Source organism: Pseudopipra pipra, chromosome 4 (genome assembly GCF_036250125.1).
Source record: "Pseudopipra pipra isolate bDixPip1 chromosome 4, bDixPip1.hap1, whole genome shotgun sequence".
Lineage (NCBI taxonomy): Eukaryota > Metazoa > Chordata > Aves > Passeriformes > Pipridae > Pseudopipra > Pseudopipra pipra.
Genome location: NC_087552.1, coordinates 22,750,986 through 22,778,638, shown reverse-complemented (window position 1 = coordinate 22,778,638; position 27,653 = coordinate 22,750,986). Strand labels below are relative to the sequence as shown.

The 27,653-nt window shown below is 40.4% G+C and overlaps 1 protein-coding gene and 1 long non-coding RNA gene across 4 annotated transcripts in view; one reads left to right on the top strand and one right to left on the bottom strand.

Moving 5' to 3' along the window:
* SMARCAD1 (SWI/SNF-related, matrix-associated actin-dependent regulator of chromatin, subfamily a, containing DEAD/H box 1) overlaps positions 1-14,206 on the bottom strand; it is a 42,489-nt gene extending 28,283 nt beyond the window's left edge. The window contains exons 1-3 of the mRNA XM_064651922.1: positions 13,926-14,206; positions 6,114-6,288; positions 2,739-2,916 (exon numbers count right to left, since the gene is read on the bottom strand). Coding sequence (XP_064507992.1) covers positions 2,739-2,916; positions 6,114-6,288; positions 13,926-14,124 — 552 coding nt within the window. The 5' untranslated portion in view covers positions 14,125-14,206. The remainder of the gene's footprint in view (positions 1-2,738; positions 2,917-6,113; positions 6,289-13,925) is intronic.
* A 538-nt stretch (positions 14,207-14,744) lies between these two features.
* LOC135412918 (uncharacterized) lies at positions 14,745-26,785 on the top strand. 3 transcript variants are annotated; one of them, XR_010430027.1, is made up of 3 exons: positions 14,745-16,474; positions 22,770-22,847; positions 23,683-23,977. It is a non-coding gene; the product is annotated as an uncharacterized LOC135412918 (long non-coding RNA). The 3 variants fall into 3 exon arrangements; XR_010430025.1 differs by lacking the exons at positions 22,770-22,847; positions 23,683-23,977 and adding an exon at positions 26,117-26,785; XR_010430024.1 differs by having other exon boundaries at positions 22,770-23,977.
* Positions 26,786-27,653: the final 868 nt, after the last annotated feature.

Genomic DNA, 27,653 nt, shown 5'->3' with positions numbered 1-27,653 from the left:
ATTTAGCGTGACTATCATAAAACAAGAGGATACAAAAAACTAGTTTATTAACTCATAAAATGTCTGTATACTGTTATGACACATTGCTCCATTTCCTGTAACACACATGAAACTTCCAACTTGCCTCAGTTTGTCTATACTTCCCTGGAGTCTTAGATTGTTTCTCCATCCACATATAATTTCAAAATAGATCCTTTTTACAAATTCTATGTTGATACTTTTAGAACGCTTTTTGCAAATGAGATAACTACAACAAAAGCAAATGGCCTAAAGGTTTCAGATATGAAAAAACCCACAAAAAATGAAGTTACAAGGAATCCTGATGTCCAGGAATTCCTGATGTTGTATCTGTCAACATTTGGAAACAGCATCTTACAATTCTGCTGTAAACATACAATTTCCTTTTCAAAAGGTTCATGATTTGTAGTAGCCTTCATCAGTTTGTCAGGTTTGTAAGGTTTGTCAGGACAGACTGTTCTAGATCCTTTAGATCAATAGATTTGCCTAATATTCCTCTGTCCTCCTTCAACACTGCAGCTTTATAACTGTGGATGAAAATTTGCACAGCCTCTATTTCCTACAAAAGTCCTGCTGATACAGGAGCTATCTCACATTCTCCTGAAAACAAACATCACCAGTACTACATACTGCTCAGTAGCTAAGTCACAAAACAGCAGTCAGACATGCCATGTATCATTTCTAGCTAGTTTTTAAGTGACAAAGAACTGTTATCTGCCTCTAGTTCAAATAAATTCTACACAGACAAAAATTGAAAAAAATACAGTCTGGACACATACAATATAAATTTTATTACAATGTTCAGGAGAAAAATTCCAAAACTGCTATTTGCAACCCTTTCCTAAAGTAAAGGAAGCCTAAATATACCACTTGATCCACTGGGAAACAAAACACTCAGCAAGGAGCACCAGGAAAACGTCTGTGTTTCTTTAATGCCATTTCAACAACCAGGAAATATAACAGATTAACTGAAAGACATTTAGCTTTGAAAACTAAGCTAGTGAAAACCTAGTTACATATCAGTACTGAAAAGTAGCCTTGTTAAAAATACATTTTACTGTACTGAAGGTATTTTACTGTAGTGAGTAAGCATAATGTTCTAGTAGATATGTACTGTACATTGGACAATGGCCAAGAGTACCTCACGTTCACATGTCAGCATAATTAGAATAAATGATAGTAAGCTGAAACTTATTCTTTTTCCCTTACTGGAAGTACTAAAGTCTTTGCATGTTAAATGTCACAAATGCAGGGGTGCAATGTTTCATCTACTGGAGAAGATGGCAATGATTTCACTCTTCTGCCTTTAATCAGTTAGCTGCACACCAGCAATGGCAGTTACCAATAGTTATCAACAAAACTAGCTATAATTAAGCTTAAGTGTCACAACGAGAAGAAATAATAGAAAAATGTTTTATACATTGAGGTTTGCTGTTGTTGAACTTACCCAAAGGTATTTATGTAAAGTGTCTGGGTATATATTCTGCTTTTTTATGTATCTAAGTGCCCGTGTATGTACTCACGTGTATATGGAAACATTATGTGGCTATACTTCCCCTAAAATACGTTCCTTTTATACACCCTTTTGATATCAACAAAACAAAATTAAGACTTGTATTGTGTTTGCATAGCAAGGTTTGATAGGAGGGTGGCTATAGGGGCGCCTTCTGTGAGGAGTTGCCAGAAGCTGCCCCCACGTCTGACAGAGCCAATGCCAGTTGGCTCCAAGACAAATCCTCCCCTGGCCGAGTCCCTCAGCGACAGTGGCAGCACCTTGGCAATAACAGAGGAAGGGGTGGGGGGAGCACAGGGGGACACATGCAGCAGGAGAGGAGGGAGAATTCATGAGAGAAACATCAAGGTCCGTGAAGGAGGGGGAGGGTGTGCTCCAGGCACCAGAACAGATCCCCCTGCAGCCTGTGGTGCAGACCATGGTGAGGCAGCTGTCTCCCTGCGGCCCATCGAGGTCCAAGGTGGAGCAGAGATCCACCTGCAGCCAGTGGAGGATCCCATGCCAGAGCAGGTGGGCATCGAAAGGAAGCTGTACCCTGTGGGATGCCCATGGTGGAAGCTGGCTCCTGGCAGGACCTGTGGACCCACAGAGAGAGGAGTCCATGCCAGAGCAGGTTTGCTAGCAGGACTTGTGACCCTGTGGAAGGGACCCGCACTGGAACAGTTTGTGGCTGAAGGCCTGTACCTTGTGGAGAGGGACCCACACCGGAGCAGGGGAAGAGTACAAGGAGTCCTCCCCCTGAGGAGGAAGGAGCAGTAGAGACAACATGTGATGAACTGATGGCAGTCCCCGTGCACTGTTCCCCTGTGTGGGGGGCAGGAGGCAGAGAAAAATCAGCAATAAAGTTAAGCCCAGGAATAAGGGAGGAATGGGGGGAAGGTGTTTTAAGATTTGAGTTCTATTATCCTAGTCTGATCTGATTGGTAATAAATCAATTTTCTACAAGTTGAGTCTGTTTTGCCCAGAACAGTAACTGGTGAGAGATCTTTCCCTTTCCATATCTTGATCCATGATCAAGATATGGAAAGATATCACTCTATTGTCTCTGCTGTCCAGTTCAGCAGAAGAATGACAGAGCAGCTTTGGTAGGCACCTGGCATCCAGACAGGGTCAACCACATGGTTGTTCTCTGTAATAAAGCCAGAGCCTTAGGAATACGGCCTATGAAACAGTCATCAAAATAAATCAAAGAACTGAGCATTATTACTTTTAGTAATTCTTGGTCACTTCTTTGGGGAAAAAGTTCCTTCAGTGTTTGCAGCTTTGAGTCTCTGATGTCTTCCTCTACATCCTTCTTCACAGCTGGCTGCTGATCCCCACCATTTACAAATGCCATCTTGGGCAGTTCATTTTCAGGCTCTTCATCATCATCAGACTGATCAGATCTACAATGTACAGGAGAAGAAAAAAAAGAATTAAAATTTATTTTTGCTTATGAATGTTTTACCCCACCAGAACATTGCTGTAAACTAAAACCAACAGAATTGCACAAAATGTGTTGAAATGCATTCAGTAACACTGAATCAACTTGTACCCAAAGTGGTATCTCTGTTCAGGACAAAGTAAGGCATGTATTAAGTACAATCTTCTGTTTGCAGTAAACACACTTCAACTTAGCTAAGGGAAGAAGAAAGGAGGAACAGATGAGGCAAATACCATGACTTACCCTAATACTGTGCTATAAAAGGTTAGTTGCCAATTTAGCAACAACCACCTGAATATATTTCATCATTTCAGCTACCTGACTTACATCAGTCTACCTCAATTTTGTCTCAAACAGTCTTGCTAGTGTTTATTTGCCCAACAGATAAACAGATGTGGATTAAAGATCTTTGCAAACACTTTCCAGATGCAGCATCAACTGTGTCCTAGTTCTCAGCTCTCTGAGAAAGAAAATTCAAAAGATCCTTATGCAGCATCTTAAACATACAAACATAGCAAGAGCCTTTCTGAAAAAAAACCCCCTGCATTTACTGGAAGAATTATTATGAGAGCTAACCTGCAGGAAAAGCAATTCTATGTATCTCTAACAATATTCAGTTGCACAGACAAGACTGAACAGAAGCACAGGTCTCCCATCCTTCTTCTTTCCATAGACACATAAGAATCTCCTTTTGTAATGAAAATTAATTTAACTGTATGGAGTTGGTCATTTCATAAGGATTTCACCATCAGAAAGGTTTGCCTGCAGGTGTCTCTATACCTTTAGTAAAAGACTAAAAATAAACCTGGTTTTCCTCACTATATCTTTCTTAAGCAGTTGCAACAGGCAGATTGCAACACAGTTCTGGAAAAAATAGTAACATGCCACTCACATAACAGATACACACAGCAAACTGTTCATCATGGAATCCCTTTCTCCCCATTCAAGAGGCATACACAGCTACGTGGGCTCTCTGTTGTGCCTCTTAAGAGTAAGAAAATAAGAAGAAATAACCGAAATTCTTCTTCAGTCCACCAAGCTGTCAAATTGCAAGCCTCAAAAGGTAAATCCCACTTCCACTTTAAAAAAAGTCTTAATGAAATGTCATATTAAAATTCTGTTGGCATATTTCTGATCTTTTTGCATTGATAGAGAAGAAGGTTTCTTTAAAAACTGCATTTAAAAAAAAACCAACAAAACAATCCAATGATTGATGAAAATACTAACATTGCAATTATCCTATCCATTCCTACTAGGGAATAACATCTAGATACTTGTCAACAAAGCCAGGGTTGCACACATCAAAAATCTCATCCTCTCTGCGATTAGTCACATTCTTATCAAGCATGAAGAAACACCCATTTAATTGCTAAACAACTCAGACCCACAAAACTTTGTGTTAGAATTCTGCTTTTAATTCAACAGTCCAGACAGTGACTCCGGCAAAAGTCTGCAGCACGCTTCCTTCTAGGAAAGACGTGCTTTCTACTTTAAACTTTCTGCTTTCTGTTCTATTCCTTGTTCAGAATGAGGGAAGCTGGGATACTTCACAAGAAGAAAAACAAACAAAAGAAATCACAAAACCCCCAAACACTAGGTAACACATGGACTAAAATGCACAATGCAAAGACACTCAAATGACCAATTAGCTGCAAAACTAGGCTAAATTCAGCACAAGCCAGAGCTCCTAAGCCTGGACAAATCCAAGCTAACTCCTGCCACACTCTCACTTTGTCTGTTAAATCAATCAGAACAGCCACTTGTGAGACAGCTTAGGGGGTTCCATACACAACAATTAGCATCTGAGACAACACACGGAGCCAAAGTGCCAGACACTGGGGTGCCTGCTGTAGAAGAGACTAGTGAGACACGCAGGAATACTGAAGAGTAGAAGAGGACGTAGATTTATGTTCATCAATCCCACTAGGAGTCACCTGGCTGTCTCTCTCACTCCCAGCAATTGCAATACAATATAGGAATAGCAAGCTGTGGCTCTGCAAGTTGGATCCTGCACAGCTTATCAGCATTGGTTCCACATGGTATGAAACCACTTGTCTTGCTCCCAGATGGGCTTGATCCCAGGAGCAGTGGGATATTTACACAGCACTGCACACAAGCCAATTTGGTGCATGCAACCACCTGGCCATATCTGCATCCTTGCACAACCTACCACTTAAACCACAGAGAGAAAGAGCAGCTCATTCTGATAACTACCTTTTTTTTCTCCTTCTCAAGCAGCTGCCCTAAATTGAAACTTCACGGGAGATGCATTAAAAAGAAAATTAGAAAAAACAAAGACTTTCAGAAAATAGCAGCAGGAAAAGGCATTATTTCATTTCTGCTAACAAGTCTCAGTAGCTCCAAGCTCTGTGTAGGACTGAAAATCTGACAAGAGACTACACCTGTTAAGGCTGTGATTACCATAAAAGTTTTCTGCAGACTAGTTCAACCAGACTATCAAAAAAGCAGGCTAAGCCATCTTGTTTTGCTTGGCACTGGAACATTTAAGGGGCACAGACAATTCCCACACAGACATGTAACTAGCAAGGGTTTCTTTAAACCATTCCAAATGGTTGCAGGTGTCTGTCTACATCTTGTCTCACCTGCCCTCTCCTTGCTGCCTTTTCAGCACGCACACAAGTGACTCCTGCACAGGGTCTCTTCCCTCCTAGCACATTCAGGAATACAAGTTTCCAAATCACTTATTAAAAAATGCTTTCACTAAGCATAGCAAACACAGTATGCAACTAATACGTAAGTTTACCTCAGGAACTGATACTATACACTGAAGCTCTACTTGCTCTCTTGTCCACTACAGTTTCATTAAAGAAAAAAAAAAAAAGTAAGGAACAAGCTAAAATCAATTCCAACAGTTTAAAATGAATTAAGCAAATATTTTATGGTTAAGCTTTCAAATTAAGAGGATTGCAGAGGAGCAAATGTACAAACTTAAAAATGCATAAACATCACAGAACTCCTCCCTCTAAGAAAATGTCTTAGCTGGATATTTGTTCCTTGAAAATCCAGTAGGGTTTAGTTAGAGGCAGGTAAATCACAAAGGAGTAAACCAGAACCTAAGGTACCCTCTGATTTTCATTCTGTATTTCAACTTAGAACAGCACATCAGGTTGCACAACAGAAGCCTGGTTTAAAGCGTACATTACGGCCACGTCTCTCCTCAGAGCCTTGTTTTCTTTCGCAGCACTGAAGTGTCTTGGTTCTTCATCTTCACTGTCTGAAGAAGTGTCTAGGAACTGCACCCCTCGCTGATGCTTGAAATAGGATTGTTTCTTTGTCCTCTGAGCTTCCGGAGTTTCTGGGATGGTGGGATACTCTGTGCAAGGCATTTCGAGAGGAGAAAAAACAGAAGGTAATAAATTTAAATATTTATTTGTACCTAAAACATCAGGTAGCTGTGATTTCTTCTGTAGATACAGCAGTCATTCAAATAGAACTCACATCCTTATGCATGTAAAATTCCTTTAAGCTGTATTCCTTACAGTGATAACTTACCTGGGAAAGGATCTTCAGCCCTCTTACATCAAACAAATAATTTTTATACTACAAAGTTTACGAGATCACATATTTTAGGTTAATAACTACTGATAAATACATATGTATTTTTGGAGAGAAATCCTCTGAACTACGTCCAGGATGATCAGGACATGGATAGAAACATAGGCATATGACCGAAGAAAGACTGATGCATGCTGTGCTGCACACAACAGCACAACAGAGAGCATTTTCTGTATGAAAGAAATCTTGAAGAAAATAAATTTAAAATAATTCACTGTGGCAGCATTGAATGGGTAAAAAGATAAATTCTAAAAGTACAAGCAATTTATTAACACAAGAAACTAACACGCTTGAAAGGGAAAGGCACCCAGTGAACTAAAACAAATATGATACCAAATGTTACAGAGTGCACTACTGAAAAGGAAGAAAATAACTCAAAGCTCCATAAAAATGGAGGTTAACAGTGGTTAAAGAGATGGGGGTGAGTGTAACTCAAACTTAGTATCTATGAGGAAATGTAAATAAGGGTTCAATGACTATTCAAAAAAGCAATCATTGAAGCCTTAAGACCTCTGGTTGTTAAAGAAACTTCCCTTTCGGACCATCCAGGAGCCACCCTGGCAGTCATTCTTACACCCTCTGAGCTGGGACTGAGGCCCCTTCATAGCTACACACCCCACACTCACAGTCAGACCATGTTTCCCACAACAGAATCCCAGACGTCCAGATCCTTAATATAATTTAATCACAGCACAATAACAGAGTAAAACAGCTCAAACTGGTGTCTCCAAGGAGGGACCCCAATCCTGGGCTTTTATATCCTCACAGTCCAAGGGTGGGGATGTCTGGAGTCATTGGCTTTGCTGTGTCCCTTGGTGTCCAGTCACCTGGCCAGTGCCAGAGTCCCCAAGCCCTTTGATAAGCAAAGGGTCAGCAGGTCACAGCCTCTTGCCTGGGGCTTCTGCCCTCCAGAGCTCCACCTGCAGCTCTCACTGCAGCTGTACACCGAGCTCCCCATACTGAATGGATTCCTCAAGAAGGTGACCTTAACTATGCATAGGAAAAACCTAGGATAAGGGGCAGGAGAGTCAGCTACAAAACTCCAGGCAAAGCTGTGTTTTAGTAGTACAACTGTCAGTGTAAGTCCTCATATAGAAGGATCTTAAATCCTCATAATGCAAATACAGCACCATAGGCATCCTCCCCCCTCTAAACACACTCATCCTTTCTTAAAACTCATGTGCCTATAAATCAAACACCAGTGGTGCTGCTAACTCTGGAACCACAATTTCTGCTGGAAATAAAGGTACTTTCTTCTGACTCCACTCATGCAGAAACCTGCCGAGTCAAATGACTACAGAGTGTAACATCAGTTTGCAGAGCTGATTTGTCAGGAGACACTAGACACAAATGAAGCTAGAATAAATTAATCTGATAATCAAATGCAGAAATGATCTACAGAGTGTCTAATTCCTTCATCTGTGATAAAAGGCCTCAATTTTAATTGAATTATCATAAAATTCTAAAGCTTTTCAATCACTTTCAAAACACAACAGATTTTTAGAAGAAGCATAAGTCTCACTTTGCAAAATTAATCTTGTTATCTTGAAAAGCCCATACATATGTAAATTCAGGAATGCTTAAAAATTATTAGTTCTGAAGCAGTAATAAATTGTCCCAAGACAGACCTCCCTGCATCCAAGACCAACATGTTGGCAGTAGAAGCTTCCTCAGTAGTACCTTCTTCTATCTGTCCATTTTGGAAGGAGATGTGTTGTCCTTGATGCAGTTGCTTCATCTGAAAACCATTTAACTTTTTAGATGAAGACAGGAGAAGAGCAAGAGAGACCGCTGGGAATGTTGTAAAGTTGGGTTAGCAGAGCAAGGGCTATCTCAATAGGACAGAAATACAAGATGCATAAAAAGATGTGAATGGAAATATCAAAACAGGTCTATAAAAAGCATGAGAAATTCACATCTATACTGAATTAACCATTTTCATGATCTTTGCCTTGTAGTTTAGACTTAATTCCCAACATGTTCCTCCTGCAAGTAGTATGACATGGAAATGACAGGTACCCATGACAACTTTGCTAAGAAGCATCTTTAGTGGATTTTAAAACAAAACAAAAACACAAGAAAATTTTACAAAAATAGTACGGTTTAAAAAATAATTTTATTCTTTACAGTATAAAGGTTTATATTTAAATAAAAAGAGTATTTACTGTTTCATTTGGTGATTTCTCATTTTATTTTTACTTTATTTAGCAATCACTGTCCAGTCTTCATGACAACTCCTAACTCCCATACCTGTAAAATGCTGAGTGGCCTGGGGAAAAAAAAAAAGTATTCTCACTCTCAAAAGATCCAGTACTTCCTTCTCCCCCTCCTCCACTGAACAGAATCCTTTATTAAGGGGGGGGAAAGCAGAAATCACCCATGTAATAAGTAGTCCTCATATTCAGAGCAAATTACAACCTTGTAAAGTAGTAAGAGATTTAAGTTATTGCCACAACATGTTATTATTGGAGGTAGAATTTTCTGATCCTAGGCAGTTAAAAAGAACTATTAAGGAATGCCTGCAATCATAAGACCGGTATTTGATTCTAAGGCCAGAAATAAGAACACACTGAAGCATTCCTACAAGTAGGCATTAACACCAAAACCCAACTACAATCCATTTTTGCTATCATAAGAAGAGAATACACTGCCCTGTAATTCTAAACACAACCTCCTACTCAAACCACCCGTCACACTCCGAGAAAGTCAGCACCTTCTCTCCCAAGTAATAACAAAAGAGAGGTAATACTTAGAGGCTTGCCACATTTACTAACACTGTCCAACAAACATTGTTGAATGGAAAGTAACTTCCGCCTAGTTTTGGATAGTATCAAGCATATGCTGCTCAAGTTTACAAGCTAAAAAATACTCCGTTTTCAAAGGAAAGCCTTTTTTATAGGCTAAAATAATCCTAAATAGCAATGTTACTTTAAGGGGCTTCTTGAACCTGCCCTTTAAAAATTATTACTTCAACATATCTTCCCACGAATCCTCAGAAACGTTCACTAGGTACTGCAGTCATCACTTTTTTCCAGAAATATTTTAAGTAGAATTATACTCTGTGAATTGAGACACAGGCAAAAGACAGCACTTCCTCAGACCATGAAAGAAATGACTACAGATGAGAACAAAAAAGTGCAGTCCCAGTGCAAGTGAACTCTCAGCATTATAACCTAAAAGTGCAGTCATTTGGGACTGCATATTCAAACAGCATGGACAGGATATCAACAAAGTCAACCATCAATAACAGAAATATATACTGTAGTTTAATTTAATCTACAACTTTTATTTCAATTCATTGTTGAAGCTTTGTAAGCATGCTTTTCAAGATGTGAATACAAATCTCATTTTGAAAATAATGACAGTAATTATTCTAATTTGTACAGTTCTAATAGAGTTCTGCTCTATTTCTACAATTGGAATAATTTCATTATTTAGTACACCAGACTATTTGCATAATTAAAAACATGAATGAAAATTAAGAAGATGCTTCACTGTTTTCTTAACAGACTAAGATCAACCAAACTATTGAGTAATACTAATTTTACAGAAAATTCTAGTAAGCCACTCCAATGCATTTTTCCAACTCTTTACAGATGTCTTTCAGATATAATTTGATAACTGTCCCCATAGCTGGTTTCTACCACTCAGTTACGTGGTGTTCATAATTACTGCCTACAACTTGCCTGCAAAGTCACTGCAAGCCTGTGCTATTTTGAATACACACAAGAGTACAAAGATGACCAATTCTTCTGGCCATCGTGCCACAAACTGGTTATTAAAGCGTAAGGTGTGTATGTTCAATACAAACCAACAACAAGCATTACATACAGACATACCAGGGGTACAGAACAATCTACCAATATTAGTTTGTTCTCGAAAACAAAACTAAAAAAAGTAGTTAAAAAGATAATGGTGTTTTAAGACACAACAGACATCACCTATTTTTTTCGAAGATGAATGAAATTAAGACAACCATATCTCTTTGTTAGATGCATATTTCAAGGCACTTGACAAAACAGAAATCTAAAGAAATCCCTAGGAAATTATATTGAACTATTTGTGCTCCTGAAGGAAAAAGTCTGATTTTAAAATTCGTTTTATATACACAATGGGATTACATGATACCAAAAGAAATAGGACAAAACCAAGTCCTCAGCTACTTAATAGTTTTTTGTTTGTGTAAGTGAAATAAAGGACACTCTTGTAATGAGTAAGCAATGGTAAAATTTACTCGTCAAAATATATATTGTACTTTTCATATATTATAGCTAATGCTTTGTTGGGACTGGGGAGTTGTAAGCTGTGGAATAGTTAACTGCTGTGTTACTATTGTAAGTTGACTATCCTGCAACTGGCAGTTCCCCTAGTTGGCAAGATAAAGTATTCTGCTTTGCTGAGCACATATATTATATCCTGTTTTTCTAAAAATATTGTCTAAGTGTACTCACTAAAAAAGGGAAGAAGAGAACAAGGATCAGGGGGTCAAAGACAAAGATGATAATTCTCATGGCTAGGCTTCGCGAACGAAGATTTGGGATGATAAAGAAGAGCCAAAAAGAACATCTGCATACCATTCCCATACCCAGCTCCAAGGACATCAGAGCTAATTAAAACTACTGATGGGAAGTACCTGGCAATTAAAATGGGCCTACAACAGAACCAACCAGAATGAAGCCCGCGAACTCAAGGCCAATGAAGAGCTAACAAGTGACTATGGGAGGGGAGTTGAAAAAGTATAAAAGTTACTGTTTGTCTCTATTGAGAAGAGCAGGGGTCTCTCCAGGCCGCCCAGCACACTGATTTGCTTATTTGCACTTTATATAAATCTTATAATAAAATTGCTGCTATATTTTGATTTGGTTTATTTACCTATAACACTCTCAAGACCTTGTTTCCCCAGTTTCTTGTACAGTTATTGTGTTAATCCACTTTGTTTGTCTTCAGAAGAAATACAAGTAATTGTTATCCTCACATGATTCACTGAGCATTAGGGCAAGTCATTTTTGGTTAACTTGGTGTAAACTCCTTCTTGTACAGAAGAACTCAATAGTCTGACTTGTTTGTGTATTTAGCAGTAGAGCACACAGTGCCATAAGCTTATCATGTCTGTACCTTTTCCATGACAATTCAACAACAACAACAAAAACAAAAAACCCAAACAAAAAACCACACCTGTCTGTTTTATTTGACCCAAAGCAAGAAAAAGTCTCTCTTCCTGACACTAGTTAGGAAACAAGAAGGGCAGGCATCTGCTAATCAAATCTTGTCTCCTCTATCACACCTAAGCGCCTCACAGCCTGCAGACAAAATTTGAGTATTTTATTTTTGGTTAACTTCTGTAGATGGAGAAAGTGTGATTTGATTTTCAAAACAGTTCTTAATTCTTTTAAATAGGTTACATAACAATGATGTGATAATAAGTGGGGGGAAAAAAGTCACTCAACCATTCCGTCTTCTTAAACACTCAGTAGCTGTGGAAGATGAAGTATTTCTAAATGCAAAGCACTACTACTTACATCTCTATTTTAAATGCTATTTAGTACCCTGGTTCCAGCATCTGCATCCATGGACTCTCACTTCAGTAGGACGCTTACTGTAACTTTACCTGCACTTGTACTCTACTGTGTTTTACTGTCAGCCACCACCATCTCCCGTGAGTTTCCCTCACAACTAGTCAGCCTTACACTACAGTTCATCTTTTAGGCTGCCCTTTATCCTTCATTATCTGGTATCTTAACTAATAAATTGGATATTGCATCCCTTCTCCTCCACTCCTGTTGAATCTAAGCCAAGGGACACCAGTATTTTGAAAAACAGCAAGCTCCAAAGTTTGTTGGCAGTTGTGGTCTAGCTACGTGCTTACACTGACAAAGTCCACAGGCATATTAAAGGAAGAAATATAATATTAAAATAAAATAAACCACTAAGACAAGCCACAAAACAAGCAACACCATCCCTTACTTCACAACTACAGTCACAGGTCAAGAATGGTCCCCGCACTCAGTAACTCCTAAACAGCACAAGACAGTGATTTATCGCAAACAGGAAGACAACACCTGTTCCAAAGGGCACTTCCTCAGAGTGCCCATTTTTCCATATAACCATTACAAAGCACACACATGCAGAAGCCAGAACTAACAGTTGCTTGCTTTTTCTGATAAAAGATTCTTTTGCTAGTGGACAGGCAACTCAACTTCAGACTGGCAACTCTCAAGCCAAGACTTAGAGGTTTTACATGTATTTTTTTTAAACATAAAACACCGATTGATATTTACTAATGTAAACACGAGAGCACTCCAGTCAACTGAAAACAACCAACGTGCACAAAACCAAAATTAATGGAAGGCTAAATATCCATCTACTATAATTCTGACTTGGCTCAGCTTTACAAGAGCAACGTCTCCTTGCATGTGAAAGGCTCTCTGTGATCACATAGATAAGGCATTATGATAAACTGCTTTCCACCAAGAGGAAGTCCTGTGCAAAACAAATGTAGTTAAACAACATCAAGGGATATTGTTCCATTTCTGAGTAAATGCACAGTCAGAGTCTGTCTGCTCTCTTCAATAAAACTTGTACTTGACCACCGTATCAGAAGTTATATAGACTGTCCGAGATGTATCGAATAATCAGTAGCAACGTCTGTTTTTCCAGTCTTACTCCTTCAGTAACAATGTGATTATGCAGTCAGCAACCATTTCAGTTGTTTATCAGGAATCCAAATGGGATCAGCACACCTCTACTGTACAAGCCAAAGGAAACAAATAAACTAAACGAGCAAGTTTTTCACATTTCCATGAAGACCCCAAGCTTCTGCCCAAAAAGAGGACGAACACTCTATGAAACTATTAACACACACAGCTTGTGAGAATCAGTAGCAGCTTTCTCAGTCCTTTACAAAACCAGGCCCAGTTGAAAAAACCCCTGTTTTTTTGTATTTTCAGTTTCTTCTGTGATATTCCATATCACCTTAGCCAAGGGCTCTACTGAAAAAGTTAAGTCTACAGTGTTGCACTTATCAAACAACTGAAAGCTACCTTTTTGTTTGAAAATCCTGAGATTTCAGTGTAAAATAAGTACCAGTAAAGAAAGTTAATATATAGGAAAACACAACATAACTTCAACATTTAATTTGAATGTTATTTACTCACTTAAAAAAAAAGTAATTTCAGAAGACTTGCCTGTAAATGCACAGGTTCAACTAGAGCAAACATTTTTACAAATGAATATATTTTGGTGGAAATTGTTGTGCACAGAAAAACACATCTGTAAAACAGGCAAAAAGAAAAGAAAAAAAAAAAGGACAAAAACCAAAACAAAAGACAATTATTTTATTTCTAGGAATTAAGTATTGACACTGCTCTGATGCTGCATGCAAAACACCTAACTCACCAGTTATCTCCGTCGCATCCGAAGCCGGGGTATCTGGCCTGTTGCTGTCATCTGTAGCTTCATCCTCCTCCCCTCCAGCGGCACCACCCGCGACAGCAGCATCAGATGCCTCCCCTGGGGCTGCTGGAGGGGACAGCGACTCCCGATCCGCGTCCTTCCTCTTCTCAAAGCGAAATCGGTCCAGATTGTAGAGACTCATATTCTTAACCTACCCCTCCAGTCCGCAGGAGAGGAGACGGGCTCGGCCGGGCAGCCTATGTGGGAAAACCCAGAGAGAGAGAGAGAGTCGGCAGGGCCCATCAGACACGCATCAGGAAAAAGCCGGCGAGGGGACCGGCCGGAGGATCCGGCCCTTCCACCGAAACGCGAGGCCCTCGGCGCTGTCAGGCAGCGGGGAGGCATCTGCCCACCCACCCACCCACCGCCCTCCCTCCTCCCCTCGCGGATCCCGGGCACCGCCGGCGGGCCCTGCACGCACCTGTCGCGCACCGCGGCCGACTCGGCGGAGCGCTGGGAGGTAGAGGCGGCGGGCGGCGGAGGCCCGGCCGTCCCCGGGGCAGGTGTTGCCCGGCCGGCGGGAGTGTGGAAGGGCGGGAGTGCGGGAAGGCCGGCAGCGCGGGCCGGGCTGGAACACTGCGCGCTCCCCTCAACAGCGGGGCGCGGGCATGCCGGCGCGCGGCGATGACGTCACCGCCCCGACCCCGCCAATCGCCTCGCGCGGACGGGGCGCGCGGGCGCGTGCGCCTTCGCGCGTTTTCCCTCGAGAGCGGCGCGAGCCGCTGCCCTCAGGGGTGGGGGCGCGAGCGGGAACCGGCGCCGTTTGGGGGATTTGGGTTTCCCGCAGCCTCACGGGGCTTCGCCGCTCCGACCGTGACAAAGCGGATTTGTACCTTCCAGCCCCCGGCACCGCACGAGTGCCCTTTTAATAGCACACCGTTGTGTATTCGCACCCTGCCTCCCCAGTCCGAAATTCAAAACTTTGGGTGGGGAACCGTGAATAAACCATTATAAAAGATCTGGAGCCCCAAAACACAGGATCATAGAATAATAAGATGTTTTGGGTTGGAAGGGACCTTAAAAGATCATGTATTTCCAACCCCTCTGCCGTGGGCAGGGACACCTTCCACTAGACCAGGTTGCTCAGAGCCCCATCCAACCTGGTCTTGAACATTTCAAAGGATGGGGCATCCACAGCTTCTCAGGACAACCTGTGCCAGTGCGTCACCAGCCTGACAGTAAAGAATCGTTTCCTAACATCTAATTTAAAACTACTCTCTTTCAGTTTGAAGTGGTTCCCTCTTGTCCTGTCACTACAAGCCCCTGTATAGTCCCTCTCCATTTTCTTATAGCTCCCTTCAGCTACTGGAAGGCTGCAATTAGGTCACCCTGAAGCCTTCTCTTCTGCAGGCTGAACAAACCCAATTCTCTCAGCACTTTTTAACAGGAGAGGTCTTCCATCCCTCTAGTCATCTTGGTGTCCCTCCTCTGGACTTGCTCCAACAGGTCAATGTCTTTCCTGCACTGAGGACCCCAGAGCTGGTTGCAGCACTCCAGGTAGGGTCTCACCAGAGGAGAGTAGAGGGAGAGAATCCCCTCCCTTGGCCTGCTGACTATGCTGCTTTTGATACAGCCCAAGACACAATTGGCTTTCTGGGCTCCAAGTGCACATTTCTGGGTCATGTCCAGCTTCTCATCCACAAGTCCTTCTCAGCAGGGCTGCTCTCATTCTGTTCATCCCCCAGCCTGTACTGATATCAGGGGTTGCCCCTAACCCTGGTGAAGCACATTGCATTTGGTCTTGTTGAACCTCATGAGAGTCCCATGGACCCACTTCTTGAGCTTGTCCAGATCTCTCTGGATGGCATCCTGTCCCCCAGGTGCGGATTTAGGGCAGTTTTCAGCTTAGGTTCCTCAACATGCTTCCAGGATTGTTCGCCTTTGGCAGGACAGATGGAAAAACATCTCCTTTTGAAGTCTTGGGTCAGGACCTGCTGCCAGTCTGGATTTCAGTTCATGCCGTGTGATGCCAGGGCACATGCAGCCAGGTCTGCACAGGCAGAGGGCCCTGAGGTTACCTGGCATTGCACAGAAAACCTTGCCAGGGCTGAAATGGTGGCCTTAAATATTGAAGTGGCAGAGAGGTACCGAAACTACCTTTACACACATGCCCTTCAAATACTAGCCACCTGTGAAATAAAGTGTTTCAAGGCCTGGCAGATATGAATAAGTATTATACCAGGGAGCCAGGTGCAGCAGCTATTAAAAACATTCTGCAGTGACTGTACTGGCTAACAGAAAAACAACCAAAAAAGCCACTTCCTCATCCATCGTGCCAGCCCTGTAGTGCTGGGCTCACAGACAGCTCCTTTACCGTTGATGTTATTTGCCTTTTAAATTTCAGCAACCCAAACTGCTGAGCGAGGATCGTGGCTGTGCTGTACGAAGTTGTGTGCCACTGTCAGCATAACTTATTTCCAGGCTGCATGGAGGCAGGGCTCACTGTGTTGTCTGACAAACTGGCTTCATCCTGAAAGCTGGAGGTGATCCAGGTACGTCCAGAAATGCCACCTATACATATGTTACCTCTACCTGGAAATTTCTTTGTATCCAAATCAGTTTCTATCACCAGCAGTTAGCAACTCTAGGGCTTGGCTACCTCCTACTAAATCATGATGATGATGATGATGATCAAGTTTGATTTTCTGAAGGTGACTCTCATGGGCATTGGTTGATGCTTTCTTTGGCACTGTGCATTTTACAACACGTCGTGGTGCTCAGTGGTGGCATTCACCCAGTACAAGCAACTAGTTCAACTCATTTGTGCCTGATTCCAATTCTCCCGCCTTTTCCATCAGGCAAATGGCAGGGAGAAGTGGTATGGGTTTCAAAAGGCTTTTCCATCTTGCACATTCGAGTAGTGTCTCCTCTTACTCCAGCCTCAGGAGTTTGTCATCAGGGTTTCCACTAAAGCAAGAAAATAAAACTCAGTACTGAGCAGGTAGGTAAGCTTTTAGGAGCAAAATGATTTGGAGGAACCATTTGACAAATCAATCTGCAGTGAAGATGCCTTGCCTCCAAATCAAATATTAATCTAACATTTGCATAACAGATGAGTTGAAAGTTGTTGGAATCTGCATTGTGCTAATCCCAAATTCAAAGAAGTGGCAGCTGAATGTGTAAATGGAAGAGAAGACAGATTTCCCCTGCAGAGGTGGATGCCAAGGCACAGGTGGATTTGCAGACTGGCTGGTGTCAGCACAGTGCAGTTCAGAGATCATCTGAGGTTATCCTCTGAGGCTATCCTCTGAGGAGGGAGTTTCCGGGCTAGACTCACTGTTAACATATGAAAAGGGCTTTCATGCAAACAGCAGGTCAGTCTGAAAATGGGACAGGGTTTTGCCTGTCAGAACACGCTCAGATTACTACCAACTTGAAATTCCACCCACTTAAAAGGCAAGTTACCCCCAAAATGGGAATAAAGCACCTTGTACGTACATCAGAAGTTAAGCTGGGTGAGGCCTCCTTTCACTTTGTCACTTGGATTTAGCTCCTTCCTGGGACTTGATAACCATCGCAAAGCTGGTGAGCTTCTTTGCAAAGCATTTCTGCTGCTGTTAGCACCTCTAATGTGCTTGTCTCACACAAACTTACAGAAACACATATAAGCATCTGAAGTTTAAGAACACTGACAAGACTTAGACCACTTTTTCCCATGAGGAGGGGATAACAAACTATACATGTGATAGATTCAAGTCACATTGTTTGACTGACTTCGAGGACACAGTCAAAACAGCGATGATAAATGTAGAGAAATATGGGCTGTGAAGCTGCAAAGCTGAAAGAGTAATATTAGAAAAGCTGAGAAAAGAACGATGAAACTGGAGAAAGGGGATCATATGCTCAGGTCCGTCTGCATTTGCGACTCAACAAAGCAGTCAGGAACACCAGTGTTGGGGGAAAAATAATAAGAAAAAGAGACATGAATTCCAGAAACTGGGAGAGAAAGCAAGTTCAAGATAAGAAAACAATGAAAATAAAAGGGGTTAAACTCAACACTCCAGAATATGTCAGATTTTAAAAGCATTGTGTTAACGGGAATTAGCATGAACTTAGAAAGTGCTGCAGCAGATTTTGTATTTTTACAGTGCTTTGAACTTGAAAAGACTAAGTAATTGGTAGATATTAGTATTATTAACAAGCTATCGTGAGTTCCTGGCAAGCAAGACAGGCGAAACATCTTTTTTGAGGTGCTAATGACACCATTAAGCTCCTGCTTACTGAAGAACAGACAGATTGCTGTCTGCTATTGTTTCGAAGGCTGATTTGTGAGACTTTTTGGAAGAATGGTAGCAGAAATTTGAAAAGAATCTATTTATATACAGAATTGCTTTTACATGCAACATTAGAGCTGTTAAATTTGACTTGTTTTTACTTAAGCTACAGTTCTGTTGCTATGCCAGTGATAGGGGAGCATACCAGATGGTATGTAGGACTTCTGAGATCATTGTGGAGGTTTATAGAGTAGTGATATATAATAATGGCTCAAACACAGAGAGAAGCAAAAGAAAACAACATCAGTTTGAAATTACTCATTTAGAAATTGATGCAAATTGAATTTGCATTATCTTTAGTAGAAGTAAATTCAGTTTTAAGAGTTTGATAATAGGAGTTAAAATATGTCAGGATAAGAAAAGCCACATTTTATGTGAAGTAGTGACAAAGTAGTAAAATTGTTGTTTATTAGTAAACAATGAGCCAAAGCAAAATGTGTCTGCAGCCATTCCTAACAAGTCTCTATTGTTTCAACTATTGTTCTTTTGCCTTTGATTCATGCCCTTTTTTCGCCCTGTCACTTCAAGAAATATTCGCGGGGGTGCTGCTTTGCATTAGGGGAAGGTCTCCATTGACTACAACAAGAGAACACACTGAAGTTTTACTGTGGTATAAAAGCAACAGAATCTGTGACATATATAGGTCCTTACAGCACATCTGCTGGGGCTTGCACGCAGATACTGTACAGCATAGGGGGAAGGTGTTTCTGCTTTGTTATAAATTCTGAGCAACAGTGGACAAGTGGTCAAATGCAGATGGGTTTTTACTCTATAATAATTATTATTATTATTAATAAATAATCATCTATTTAAGTGTTGAAACTAGTTCAGCTGCAGCCGAAAAAGCAATGAGAGTTGTACATAGTACATGACATTGCTGTAGCAACCTCACCATACCTAAATATATAAATATACAAACTATTTTGTTGTGTGAGCTGCACAGTGATCGCAGAGTAAAGCCTCAGGTCGGAACTGTCCCAGAGCTGCCTCTTTTCTCCTTTCCCCAAGGGGGTATTCCTTTTTATTGTCCATTGAATTGTCAGCTTCTTCTATTCAGCAGACAATAAAAAAGAACACCCTTCAGGGAAGAACAAGAGGATGAGACTGGTTTTGTAGTATGACTGATTTTGTATTGGTATTACTTTACACGAGTCTCATTTTTTGGTGTGTATGAAGATACTTTAAAAGTATCTACTGCAGTTCATGTTTTCTAGGAAAGTGTTATCCCAGTATCTTTTGGGTTTTTATCTGAGGTTATTTGAAATAGTTTATTTCAAGTGCTATTATTTCAAGATTAATCTTATGGAAAATATATATTCTTTTGTCTTACTTGTAAAAAAAAATCCACAGTTTACTTTTCTCTACATCTCTGAAGTAGTTAGTTGCTGTTTTTGTGTTTCTGTGTATTTGATTAAGAAACAAGAGAAACTTGAGTGTAGAATTTCAGACACTGTGCTCGTTACTCATTTCATTAATTTGGGTAAATACTGTCTCAAAAATGATGTTAAACATATTCAAAAATCTGACTAGCTCTCAAATGGCTGTGGCTTTTTAGAAACTATGCATCCATGATACTTCTGCTGGGGTTTTTAGTATATTGAGGTTAATCGTTTTCCAGCATGATGCTCCAGAAGAAATATGCAATATGATTCAGTACTTAATCATAGATTATATGGATTCTGCACCAGTAAAGATGGTGGTTATTTCTCCAGAGACTGAAATGGCAGCATGCTCAAGCCTGATATGCGCAACTTGCCACCCTTCCGAGCTGCACTGCCCTCCTCCTGCAAAAGCTCACGTGCATTTTAAGCAGTCCTGATCCTTTGTATGCCATTGTTTAACTTTGTAATTGCTCAGTGAGAAGGTAAACAACTCTATTTGGTAACAATAGAGTTAATGAAGCTTGGTTTCCTATTAATTGTGGTCTTTGCCGTTCAGCTCCTCCTTTCTCTCCCTTTTTAAGTCCTGAATGACACCCTCACCCAGCAAAGAAAGCTGCCTCCCCATAGCATGTGCTGTATTCTCTGAACAACCGATTGTGGAACAGAAAAGTTTTGCCTTGTTGTCTCTGAGTGTCACTTCCAAGGAATTTCTGCTTATCTTTCAAATTTGGTTGAAATGTGAGTGTTCATTTCAGAAGTTTTTGTGGGGATCAAGAGGAGAATTTGCCTGATTGGAAGCTTGTCCTTCTTAGGAAACTGGGCTAAATGTTGCAGCAGCCAAACAGAAGTAAATGTAACAGTAGTAAAAAAAAAAATCCAACATGGTAGTAAATTACAGTCATTTGAAGATGCCATGTTGAGTCTTGGGGAAAAGCCTGAAGGGCACTTCTGGACTGTTTAGGTGCTGAGAGTTTGCCTTAGGACTTAGTGCCTTGCAGGATCATGGTAATGTACTGAGGTTAGGAGTGCAAACTCAAGTATTTGCATTGTCGAGCTCACCTGGGCATCACCTCTGGCCTTTGTATGCAAGGTCTTGGAAGGGACACAGAGCAAGCTCATGCCTACACCAGCGGAGTTATTCTTTCACCAGGTGTCACCTACTAATGCTCCTGCATACTCAGATAGGCTTTCCTCATTGTTTCTGTATCTTGCTCTTCATATGTAATATGATTCTTATGAGCTTTCCTACACAGAGCAGGAATCACTCCTGACACATGCTAAATGTACTGATCGACAGGAATAATGCCCAATCTATTGCTGATTGCACAAAGAGTAGAAATCCACTAGTTATTTCCAAGAAATACTTTCTATTTATGAAATAAAATTTTGGAAGCATATATTTTATCAGAATATTGAAACATTTATAAATCTTTTCCTTAGAAAAATGTGAATCTTACTTATAAAGTGCTTTATATTTCCTCAGAGTCCATTCATGACCTTAAAATAATTAAACTATGTGCAGTACCAGCACTGGCGTTATTACTTAAATAAAGGATTCAGTCCAGGGGAAGCAAAAAAAAACCCAAGACTTTACTGCTTTCCATACCTGTTGGAGTCGCAATTTTATTGTGAGTGGCAGCTACAAAGATTGGTACCACTTCCATTTAATATACCTCTTAAAGGTGTGGACCTTATGATATTACAGTTGACATTTACTCTTGTTGTTCCAAGTAATGAAAGCAGGCTAGTCCAAACTAGCCTTGTAGGTTGCCTGGTGGAAAGCTTAGTTTCGTGAAACACGTTTAGATCTATGGTTTATACTAGAGGAGTTTCTTCTGCTCAGATCTGTTCCTCACAACACCCGCTGAATTGTAGATAAATCTGCCTAAGGCTGGAACACCAGTTTCATTGAAACAATCAGGGTGTTTCACATTTCATTCTGCTCCCACAGCAGATCATTCATGCAGAGTTCCCCACAGGACTGCAGACTATCTTTAGATTATTTAAAACATTCATGATAGTGCATAGTCAGGGCTGATCATCTACTGCCCAATTTGTCTTCCCTCAATACCCCTGATTTAGTGGCATCATACATCTTCTGAGCACTTAGAATCTACATTGGGTCAGAAAATGCTAGAAAGGGGAGCAGTAGTTGCTGTTTCTTTAATACTTAAGGAGTTACATACATTTGAAAAAAATGCAGCTTCATCAAAATCACTTTTGCCTGAACTCCTAAATATATGAAAGAAGGGACATAAGTATTTATTCCTATAAGTAGTTGCTGGTGTTATTAACTAATGAAATACATGGTATAGTAGTTAGCTTTGCCATTAATTTATAACAGCACGGTTCAGGAAGCACACTGGATTACATTTTGAAGATTATTCTAATGTTAAGATATTATTTTGCATGTTTTATATCATAGACATTTGCATTAAAAAAACTGCTGTAATAACTGAGGATGTTTCTTTTAATACAGATCAGTGGCTGACAAAACCTGCTATAATGGTTTCTAAACTCTTGGTTTGCTAGAAACTTGACATATCTTAAACCACCCCCCCCCGGCATGTGCTTAGGATTTGATTCCACCAGATGACCTCAGGAAGCTACTGCAGTGAGCTTAAGTTGCTCTTTGTAAAGTTGAGAATGGAGCCAGAATGAGACCCTTACAAAGGCTTTTTGGAGACACTTTTCTACATACCACCTTCATTTGCTAAGTTACATTGTAAAGAATGCCCAGAGTTTATTAGTCAGATACAGGTCTTCAGCAAGGCAGTTTCAATTGTTTATAAATACCTTTTAATTTCCATCTATACCATATTCAGAGTGTGTCATTACAAGGAGAACTACTAGTATGGTAAGGCTGTCAATAACAGCTCAAGGTCAATAGCTGATGACTGAAGAAATAACCATAACAAGCTTTAGAAACAATCTAGTCAGTGTAAGAACTGGGTTTCAAAGGTGATAGCAATCCTGTAGACATCAGTTTGCCAGTCCTCAGGACTTTGAAGGGATCTCAGGGTCAGAAGTGTATGAACATGTATCATTCTCAAGGATCTTGGATTGACCACCTGCAGCTGAGACCTCCCATATTATTTGCAAATCACAGATAAATCACTTTTTTGTTTCAGGGAACCATTTTGCAAGGAGCATAACCTTGAAAGTGCATGCCAAAAGGTATTTTTGTCCTTCTGAGCCAATTGAAACAGGTACATTTCCAGTGTGTGCTTGCATGCTTACTTTTTGGCTTACTGCTATCAGGCTACACTGCTGTAACGTAACTCCTATACTGTTGCATTTTTGACATTGTGTAGTACATAAACTGACAGAGTAAAAATGAACAGGAAATTAAAGTTCTTTGGCCCAGATTTCATATAACTGTCCCTGTAACTCATCAAAGCAATATCACAGGGACTTGCATAAATAAATACACATGAACAGATACATATTTGCACCAAACATTTTTACACTTTTTTTTTCAAATTGTATTTATAAAACCTGATCCACCTACTTTTTCCCCAGCTACTTTTGAGAGAGAGAAGGATGACAATTTTCTGTCCTATCTGTGTAGTGAGATTTTGTATTTACTCTAAGGTGAAAGATAATTTTCAGGGCTGTGACACAACCAGCTGAAGCTTGAAACACTTTCAATGAGAGAGATTTATTATGCCAATAAAATGCCAAGAAGTTGTAATCACTTAATGCACACCCACATGCTCGCCCCACACACACACCTAGGGAGAAACAACCAGCATGGATTTGTGAAAATCCAATGTCAAACCAATTTAACTTGTTTTGAAGCAGAGCAGGAAGGTTTATGAACATGGAGAAAACAGCAAACGTTATATATATTGACTTCAGTAAGGCTTTTTGCAGTGTGACCTTCTGACATATCAATAACTTGGGGTATCCTATGGCAGAAACACAATCCAGATTAAACACCAGAACTGATTAATGGCCCAATAGTGAGTGTTCAGCATAGAAGAATATATCATATGGGATGTGTTCTCATGGCTTTTGTCCAATCCTGTATTTACCATCCAGGTCAGGGGATGCAAACTGCATGTGCCCAGCCTGAAGATGACACCAAACAAAGACAGGACTGTAAGCATGCTGGAGGTCCTGCATTGAAATTAAGATTAAAATTCAAAGTGATCTTGCAAATTGAAGAACATGTTTGAAAAAAATTACATGTTATGCGATAGCAAAAATCACCATTCCACACAGGACAGACAGAAAATAGCCTACATAAACATTCTTCTGCAGAAGCAGAACAGGACATGCCACTATGAAGACTGGAAATGCCATGTATGTTTGTATTAAAACAGTACATCCCAAAGACTGCTCTTTTCTTTGAGTAGAACTGTTATATCCAGTGCTCACTAAGGCAAGGAAACTGTGTCCAGTTTGGGACACAGTTTGAAACATACAGCTTGTTTTATTGTGGTTGGAGATAGTTCAGAGAAGACCTCTGTTTATTCTCATTTCTCTAGATCATGGCCTTTAAGGGAAGGTTAAATAAATGGGACGTGTTGAATATAAAGAATACCAAGGAGAACATGTCTTCAAGTACACGTAAAGATACAGCAAGGAGGTAGAGAAACAGCTGTCCCCTATTTTCATGAAAAGCAGAACAAGTACTGATTGCATTAGGCTTAAGAAATTCTTTCAAACCATAGAGGTAATTAAACATGAGAGCATAACATCTGGTGAGGTTATGAATTCGTCATCATTAGAAACTTTTAAGAACCAGTTAGGCAAACATCTGTCAAAGCTGACATAGTTATAGTTGATCCTGCCTTTAGGCAGAGAAAGAACTGGATGATCTCCTGCAGCCTCTTCCAACTACATTTTAAAAATTACTATTTCTCTTTCTTTCTCTCTTTCCTTAGTATGCTTTTCCTGGTTCCTTAATCTGTCTTCTTGTGTCCAATTTTAATAAGAACAACAGGGGACAACTCAAAAAGTCATGCAGACCTCATAGAAGCTGTCCTTAATTTGGCCTTTTAATTAATTTTTACCATGTAAGACAAAAATATCACATGAATAATCACATGAAAATATCACAAGCCCATGCAGTTGATTTTAATACATTACAGTTTTCTTTGGTCAACATGTACATATGTCAAATGAGAAAAAATGATGTTTGAGCCTATTTACAGTGTGGGTTGTAATTAGACTACTAGGGATGTAACAAACTCCCAAATTCCCAGATCCTGCTTTTAAGGTAAGAACAAAAAGAAGGAAGAGGTAAATGTTGAATAAGGGACTGGTTCTCAAGCTATGATGAGCCAAACTACAGCTTCTGGAGATAGGTATTGTTGCCTCTAGGTACCTGCTGCTTCTTCCTGCCATGGTCTTTGCCTCTGTAGTGCAGGGATGAAAGGAAAAACAGCCCATGGCTGTGCAGGCGGAGTTCACAGCCCCTCACCATAACTGCAGCTGTTGCTGAGGTCAGATATTTACTGGTCTGCTCAGGGCTGGGGCTGGCAGGAGTTCTCTTATCCCAGCTGCCAACCCCACTTTGTGATGAACTTCAGAAGACGGACAGACAGACAACCATGGCCAGCATGGAAAACAGCAGTTTTCCTTCTCCTCCAGAAATCCTAGCAAAGCCAAGAGCTGTAGCATGGAGATCATCCAGCTAATGCATCTCTGGCCCCAGAGGTGGGAAATCAAGCTGACATAGCAATCCATACAGCAGGTATCAGCTGAGGGCCATGGCCCCATATAAACACAGTGTTGTCCCTGGTTTGTTCCTGGATCCTAAAAAGGTCCTTTTTTCACTGTGAGAATCAGCACAAAAGGAGCTTGGCACCACACAAAATTAATCTCCAGAGCTTTTCCAATTTCTAACTCTTTATATTCACCTCTTTTTGAAGGGCAGAGCAAAGCGGATGGTCAATAAGGGTTTCTGAAGACATGCTTCACATTTTAAGGCTTTGTTGAGATTTTCAGTTAAAACAGAATAAACCTTTTGGGATGAAAACAAATGTGCCTCTTAATTGGCATGACACATTGAAGAAAAATCAACACATTATGTTGCCTACATAGCATAAGCTATTTGCTAAGTATTCCCTAGCAAGTACTGTGATGCCTTATTTTCTAACTTTCTGATATGCTGACAGCTCAGTTTTCAAACACTCATGAAGTCATTACCATTTTTATAATTTCTGGCTTAGCTTTACCAAAAAAAATGATTTTCAAGTACATTCTCTCCTTTAAAAAGATCAAGAATAATAAAATACATATTCTTAGGCCTTTCTCTTTTCTATGGCTACTTGGTTAAAAAATCTAATTATGACAGAATTTTTTACCAGAGCGAGGCAGGCTCCATCATCTGCGTGTCAAGAATTTAATTACTGCTCCATTAATGTCTTGAGTGCCGCTCTGGAGAAATCTCTTGCCATTGCTATCGATAGCAAAGAACAAGTTCTGTGCTAAGTGCTGGCCCACTAACAATTTTCATTTTCCACAGAAGTCTGGTCGTCAGGCTCCTAAGGAGGGAAACCAGGAACAGGGATGCTGCCGATGTAGGAACGGAAGGAAGCTCATTCTCCTGGCCACCAGGGGGAGAAAACTGCCACTGGCATTTGTGAAGCACTCAAAATCAACTTAAAGACGCACCTATTTTCTTGCTAAGGCTTTTTGAGGCTTAGGTACATCAACTGTCTTACTGAATTAGTTATGAGAAAACTATTCATTTTAGTTTTTTTCTAAAGTACTGTAAACCCCCTAATGTAATACAATTTTATTAATTAACAAATATAATTTAATTATTACATGGATCATATTCTCTCCTTCTCTAAATGCTGCAAATTACCTTATTTTAAAATTAATCCTATTATTTTTAATAGGACTGAGTGCAAAGTAAGATACAACTTAACATGAGTAAGTACAGAAAAATACTGCTCTAAGTGAAAGGAACAAATCTATTCAAAGTAGCTATGCAACATGACATACTTGCTTCTTGGCCTCAAATAAACTCTGAATAAGAATAGGAAAGGAACATAATGCATATAAACGTTGACTTGATACTCAAAGAGAGTGATGTGAGTTAAAACTACTTTCAAAATGGAAGGAAAGAAGAAATGTAGGGGGGTCACATCTTGTTGGAACAACTAATGAAAATATATTTGAGATTAAATGACAATAATGTGAGTTCTTCCTGTAGTACCTTTTACAGATATTGTATCTCGTATCTCTCTTTCTGAGCAGGTTTTCAGCATGATTTCATGGAAAACATCTTTTATTCCATATGTTTGCATTCACTGTGGGGAAAATAACCCACAGAAAATGGGATGTATAGCACAAAAGCAAGTTCCACGATGGAACTATTTATAATAGAGCTCAACTTTTTAAGTAGCAGCTGGTCAGATTTAAGAGTTGCGATCAATTTTTTCCCATAATTAGGACTAGAGCTGACTACACCTTGCGGTCAGGCACACGAACTTAGAGTTAGGACCAGTTTTGGGGTGGTGTGTAGGTAGCCTCCAGCTCTACTAACCAAAAAGGCAGAAATGATGCAACAGCTAACTGTCCACTAGATGCCAGGCTTCCTTTGCGGAGCAGAGCAGTCGCTCCGGTTTTCTGCACGCTTTATACCGATGGCCCCTGCGATCCCTTTCTCGCTGATACTGTGGACAGAAGCTTTAGTGTTTAGCACCAAAACCTGATCCCGTTCAGGCTGCCTCCGGATTTATCTCTGTTATTTCCCACAAATTTCCAAGAGAGGCAAAATGCTTTTCAGGAGGACTGAAAATAGAAATTGTCTGTAAGAAGAATTGGGCATTTTCCATGTCCCTCTTTTCTGTACAAGCAGAAAGCTCCCAGTGAAGAGCATGGGATGAATTTTGTGATTGACATACTCAATCTGCAAACAAACCTAGTTGAACAATGGCAAGGAAGATTGCTGACTCTGCCTCCTGTGCTCCTGCTGCCGTCGTCAACAGGTAGGTGACCTCCAACCTCTGGCTGTCATCAAATAGGCCAACCAGTAGCTCAAAATATTGACT